A 6,141-nucleotide genomic window follows, 5' to 3' on the forward strand; every position below is an offset into this window, starting at 1 on the left:
AAAAAATAAATTAATACAAAATATAAAATGGTTCCCCACTTTCTATGGAAACCAGCAAGGCGAACTTGAATCATAGCGGTATGAATTGCAGTAAGAGGAAACGCAAACATCCCCTTCTCGCATGTACACTATCATGTTTATTTCACGTTTATACATGCCTCTAAACCTATAATTAAGGGTCAATAACTATAAAAAAAAAAAGCTGAATTATTCCAGGCATTTAGTGCCATTGCTAGTCGGAGTTGCTTCCCTTGACTCGCTCTTCTTCACAAGAAAGGGCATAATCCTAACTTTTACAGACAAAATGGCAGACAAATTCGAGACCCTGGAGCAACAACTCGAGTTATTCATTGAAAATACTCGACAGATTGGCATTGTAGTGAGCGATTTCCAACCACAAGGTCAAAATGTGCTTAACCAGAAATTGTAAGTATAAACAGCGCAAAACTTCAGCACGTGAAGCAGATTTCTAAATGGACTTTTGAGACGCAGAAAAGCTGTCTGCTAGTGCTAGTGCTAGTGCTAAGCCTGCTTCTTCAGTTTCTTGTTATTTTACCTCATTCGTCGTTATTCTCAGTTATTTAGTTACTTGTAATTTAGTGTCCGTTATGATGTTTAAAATGAAAATCTTATACAAGTAAGAGCCTCGCAGATTTTTAAGCGTCTTATCTCATTTCGGCGTCGTCGTCCTGGAATTTTGGTGTCTTGGCGATTTTGATGTTTTTGTGAGCAGTTTACTAGTAGTAGTACGTAGTGGTAGGGACTGGAGTGGTTTCCATAATACTCTCGGCTTTTTTAGCGTCCAATCTCATTATCAAATTTGTTGTAGGTCAATCATATTAACATGCTCAAAATCGTTTGCTCAATATCAATGATCGTACAAATAAAGTGACTCAGTCATAAGTTTTTCTATGTCCAGCAGATTTTTGAAGGTGTTGATGGTTTGTGCACTTTTAACAACATCAGACAGTATGTTCCATGATGGTGCAACTCTGTTAGAAAAGGAATGTTTCCGAATATTAGTTTTACTAAATTCAATACAGATTTTGTCCGTATTTTTCCTTGTTGCATCAGCGGTAGTCTTCTTAAAGAAAGACTCCACTTTGACATTATCAATACCCTGAAATTTTGTACATTGTCTGTATCAAGTCGCCTCTGAGCCATCACGATTTAAGGGTCAGGAGATTGAGTGCAGGCAGTCTGTTGACATAATATGTCTTGTTTTCCAAGGCCTTAACTACCATTAGACTAATTAAGTAAGGCACACAAAAAAAGTCTGTTTACGGTATCCCGACCGACCCTATTTTTTCGCGCGACCCTAGACTTTTTTTGGCATTGGGGGGGGGGGGGGGGGGGGGGGAATCTTTGTTTTTTGGCAAAATAACTTACACAAATGTGACCCTCCACCACGAAATGAGTCGCATGTCACCTCGCGCTGTTCTGCGCTAGGCTTAATATATATAAGTCCGGGGAGTGTATGGTAACAGTGTGAGGGTCAGCTTAGTCACAGGCTTATAACTCAAACAGTTTTCGCTCTTTTCTAAAACGGTTTTCACCACTGGATAGAGCATAAAAAACTCTTTAGGAAAATGTAAAAATATGAAAATCGTGCAAAGGTGACATGCGACTCATTTCGTGGTGGAGGGTCACAAATATGCTTTTTTGGAGAGAGAAAAAAAAAAGAAAAAAAATCTGGACCTACCGACCCTATTTTTTTTGCCTATGTTACCGTAAACAGACTTTTTTGTTTGTTGGCCTAATCATTCTAACGAGAAACATGCATTCTCTCATATACGATGGACAATACATGATTTAAAATTCTTTTTTCTTTCTATCCATATCATGTACGAATATAAACACAATGTCATGATAAAACTAATCAGTTTTGGCCTTCTGCTAAAAAGCTGTCTAAAATGGGTTACGCCAAAATTCCATGATGATGTCGATTTGCAGATTTGCTCTGAATTGTATGCAGTATTTAGGCAATATTATGTCTGCTTTCCTTTTTGCAGTGGCTGCTGTTACGCCATCAGTGACAGTTGACATACAAACTTAAACATTGTGAACTTAACATCACTCATCTGAAGTAAATGAGCACCAAATTGTATGAAGTAATTCTCTGAACACATGTGGTAGGTGGTATAGGCATTTGGGGGGGTGGGGGGGTGGGGGTGTCACCTTGTAAAACTTTCTGTGTACAGAAAAATATATCAAGTTTCCTGTTGAATCTTCTTAAATGATTCAGAAAAAAACCCACTTACAGTTACACACACACAAGATTACTCATACTAAGCTAGCAGCATTTAACTCAGGTATTCATCACATGCATCTGATTATGTCCCCAATCATCTTGAAAAAAATTCATTTTGATATCAGTAGGCTTAACATTAGAATCAGTTTATGACGGTAAAATCCCTGCTGTAAAATGGAGTAACCAATGAATGGCTGAGCTGTATTATGCCGTCAAAACGCGTAACTGATTTTGATGAAATGTTTTCTTGTCAGGAACACCATGGTGAATGAGATGCAGGAGCTGGACAAGTTGAGGTCTCAAGTTCAAGATGTCAACGTCCCTCTGGAAGTTTTTGAGTACGTCACTTTTCTGTTCTTATTTTTGCTTCATTATTTAGCATTTGATGCTTTCTATGCAATGGTAGAAATGGTGGATGCAGTGTTTGTAGTAACATTTGGTAGCTGGGACTGGGTTGTTTTTTAAGTCTTGTAGTTTTCAGTTCATCTTGTCTCTGTTCTTTTACTTAATTACCATTTGTGTAGTTTATCAATAGCAGATTCAAAATCACTACTCACCGTAATAAAATAAATGCCTGTTGTGGTTTGGTATTCATTAATTTGATTTTTGTTCATGAAGAAGGATTGAATAAGCTAATAAGCCTAATTCCTTTGATAATGGTATGACCATTCAATGTGTGACTGTTTATTGCATAATGATAAGGAAATAGTTATGGGCAGAAAATCATAACGTGGATACAACTTGTTCTTGGTCAAATATCTTTTTACATTTAGTCAAGTTTTGACAAAATGTTTTAACATAGAGGGGGGAATCGAGACGAGGGTCGTGGTGTATGTGTGTGTGTGTGTGTGTGTGTCTGTCTGTGTGTGTGTGTAGAGCGATTCAGACTAAACTACTGGACCGATCTTTATGAAATTTGACATGAAAGTTCCTGGGAATGATATCCCCGGACGTTTTTTTCTTTTTTTTGATAAATGTCTGATGACGTCATATCCGGCTTTTTGTAAAAGTTGAGGCGGCACTGTCACACCCTCATTTTTCAATCAAATTGATTGAAATTTTGGCCAAGCAATCTTCGACAAAGGCCGGACTTCGGTATTGCATTTCAGTTTGGTGGCTTAAAAATTAATTAATGACTTTGGTCATTAAAAATCTGAAAATTGTAAAAAAAAAAAATTTTTATAAAACGATCCAAATTTACGTTCATCTTATTCTTCATTATTTTCTGATTCCAAAAACATATAAATATGTTATATTTGGATTTAAAACAAGCTCTGAAAATTAAAAATACTGTATAAAAATTATGATCAAAATTAAATTTCCGAAATCGATTTAAAAACTATTTCATCTTATTCCTTGTCGGTTTCTGATTCCAAAAACATATAGATATGATATGTTTGGATTAAAAACACGCTCAGAAAGTTAAAACGAAGAGAGGTACAGTAAAGCGTGCTATGAAGCACAGCACAACCGCTACCGCGCCAAACAGGCTCGTCACTTTCACTGCCTTTTGCACTAGCGGCGGACTACGTTCAGTTTCATTCTGTGAGTTCCGCAGCTTGACTAAATGTAGTAATTTCGCCTTACGCGACTTGTTTAAATATACAGTCATTTTTCTTTGAATGTTGAACACTTGAAAGTTGGCAGTATCAAATGCGTTAATGTGGTATGAATAATATTTCAAAGCTAGAGGGCAAGTTCTGACAACTGTTCATGGCTGTAGATTGTATTCATCTGATGTATCTTGATTGCTTGTTTCAGTTACATTGACCAAGGCCGAAACCCTAACCTGTACACACGGGACTGTCTTGAGAAAGCTCTGACCAAGAACGAGCAAGTGAAGGGCAAGGTCGACAATCTCAAGGTTAGTGTCAGAGAACCTGAATTACAGCTTGTTGTGTGAGAATTTTATGAATCTTCACCAGATGACCCCAAAGGCATTCCCACTTGGCACACTTATAAAATGCAAAGCTCTCAGTTTGACTGCACCCCGTGAACCTTTCACTTCTAACAAAAAGAAAGTCACTTTGACTGAAGTTTATATGAAAACTTGCTTGACTTCTTACACCTTTTATTGGGACATCGCATGGAAGTTTGGGGGTGGTACAGGAGGGACACATACACACACATCAGGGGTCTTTATCCAGGCTAGTAAAGATTGATCCAATCAGTATTGTGAGTTCCTTTTTTTTCATGCAAATTGTCATCAAAATCATTAATTTGTGCATAAAATAGGTTTTCAGCTTTATGAGATTAATCTGTATGCCCCTCACCTGATGTGTCTTTATCTTTTTTTTTCTCAGAAATTCAAAGCTTTGCTGATGGTGGAGCTGAATAAAGTCTTCCCTCAAGAGATGAACATGTACAGAGCCTGGAAAGGAAATGACAGACCTGCATAGCACTTTGAAGAGCAGAATGCATGTGTGTATGAGAGATATAGATAAATGTGTTGGAGCGAGTATTTCAGAAAGAGAGAGTGTTGATTGGAAGTGTGCATTAGTGTGTTAGCATGTATGTTTGTGTGAGGGATACAAGGACAGAGTGTGCATGGATGTGTTACAGAGTGTCTGAGCACACTGCCACAGTACTCGTTCTTTCTTTCTTTATTTGGTGTTTTACGTCGTTTTCAACCACGAAGGTTATATCGCGACGGGGGAAGGGGGGAGATGGGATAGAGCCACTTGTCAATTGTTTCTTGTTCACAAAAGCACTAATCAAAAATTTGCTCCAGGGGCTTGCAACATAGTACAATATATTACCTTACTGGGAGAATGCAAGTGTCCAGTACAATGGACTTAACATTTATTACATACTGCTTGACTAAAATCTTTACAAAAATTGACTATATTCTATACAAGAAACACTTAACAATGGTAAAAGGAGAAACAGAATCCGTTAGTCGCCTCTTACGACATGCTGGGGAGCATCGGGTAAATTCTTTCTCGTCCCAACCAATATGGGACTCCCCCTAACCCGCGGGGGGTAACACAGTACTCGTACCAGGCAGGGACGTTTGTGGACCGAGTTGGAGCATTTTAATTTAAAAATAGTTTTGATTGCAAACGCATGATGTATGTCAAAATGAGAGCCATGCAAGTTTGAGAATAAAGAGCAAAACCAAACCTGTTTGATGCTGCCATTTTTGAAAGCTTGTCAGTGCGTCAGTATTAACTGTTACACAAAAGTCATATAATAGAAACAAATTGTATTTGAACTGCAGAACTGATGTCTGTATTTCCATTGCTTGCTTTTAAACTAAGGAATCAATTATTTTTAATCTGATAACTTTGTATATGTTCAACAGTTTCTCCTATCATGCATGTAATGGAATACAAATTCAAGGGAAAACACCATCAGTCTACATTTGGAGCATAAAAGGTAAAAAGATGGCAATCATAGTCATGATGTTGCACTTGGAGTCTCTGAAACAATGATTACTTTTTATGGATGTATGATGCAAGTGTTGAAAAAGTAATGAAGTTTGGATGGTGTCGGCTGAACCTCTTTTGCCGTCGTGTTTTCAAGTATGGTACTTACAAATGGAAAGTACATTTTCAGGATGTGTGTGTGTGCGTGCGCAAATGTTTGTATGTTTCTAGCATGTAGTAAGAATGATGTGAACTGTGAATATTTTATACCATGTATGAAAATAAAGCATTGAATGAAAAGGAAATAAACCAACAGAAATATGTGTGTGTGTGTGTGTGTGTGTGTGTGTGTGTGTGTGTGTGTGTGTGTGTAAAAATACTAAATTAAAGAAGTAGAAAAAAGCCTGACTGGAAACTACCAAATGAGTTTATTATGTTCATAAGAATTTGCAACAATATTCTATCCCAACCATGGCATAACTTGCACTAAATCTGACATTTTTTCCCCAATTATACATGATG

General features: G+C 37.4%; 1 protein-coding gene across 1 annotated transcript; it reads left to right on the plus strand.

The window, feature by feature from the left end:
* The first annotated feature begins 271 nt into the window (after nucleotides 1-271).
* Nucleotides 272-5,928, plus strand: LOC138968887 (mediator of RNA polymerase II transcription subunit 10-like). Its single transcript, XM_070341561.1, has 4 exons — nucleotides 272-426; nucleotides 2,506-2,589; nucleotides 4,013-4,115; nucleotides 4,555-5,928. Exons 1-4 carry the CDS (start codon nucleotides 305-307, stop codon nucleotides 4,648-4,650), a joined length of 405 nt encoding a protein of 134 aa, XP_070197662.1. The 5' UTR covers nucleotides 272-304; the 3' UTR covers nucleotides 4,651-5,928.
* Nucleotides 5,929-6,141: the final 213 nt, after the last annotated feature.

The sequence above is a fragment of the Littorina saxatilis genome, linkage group LG1, assembly GCF_037325665.1.
Source record: "Littorina saxatilis isolate snail1 linkage group LG1, US_GU_Lsax_2.0, whole genome shotgun sequence".
Taxonomy (NCBI): Eukaryota; Metazoa; Mollusca; class Gastropoda; order Littorinimorpha; family Littorinidae; genus Littorina; species Littorina saxatilis.

Excerpts from the sequence above, each read along its gene's own strand:
- LOC138968887 (XM_070341561.1), top strand. The coding sequence starts at position 305 with ATGGCAGACAAATTCGAGACCCTGGAGCAACAACTCGAGTTATTCATT. Across the intron at positions 427-2,505 it reads AATGTGCTTAACCAGAAATT|GAACACCATGGTGAATGAGA; the intron begins GTAAGTATAAAC and ends TTTTCTTGTCAG. Across the intron at positions 4,116-4,554 it reads GCAAGGTCGACAATCTCAAG|AAATTCAAAGCTTTGCTGAT; the intron begins GTTAGTGTCAGA and ends TTTTTTTCTCAG.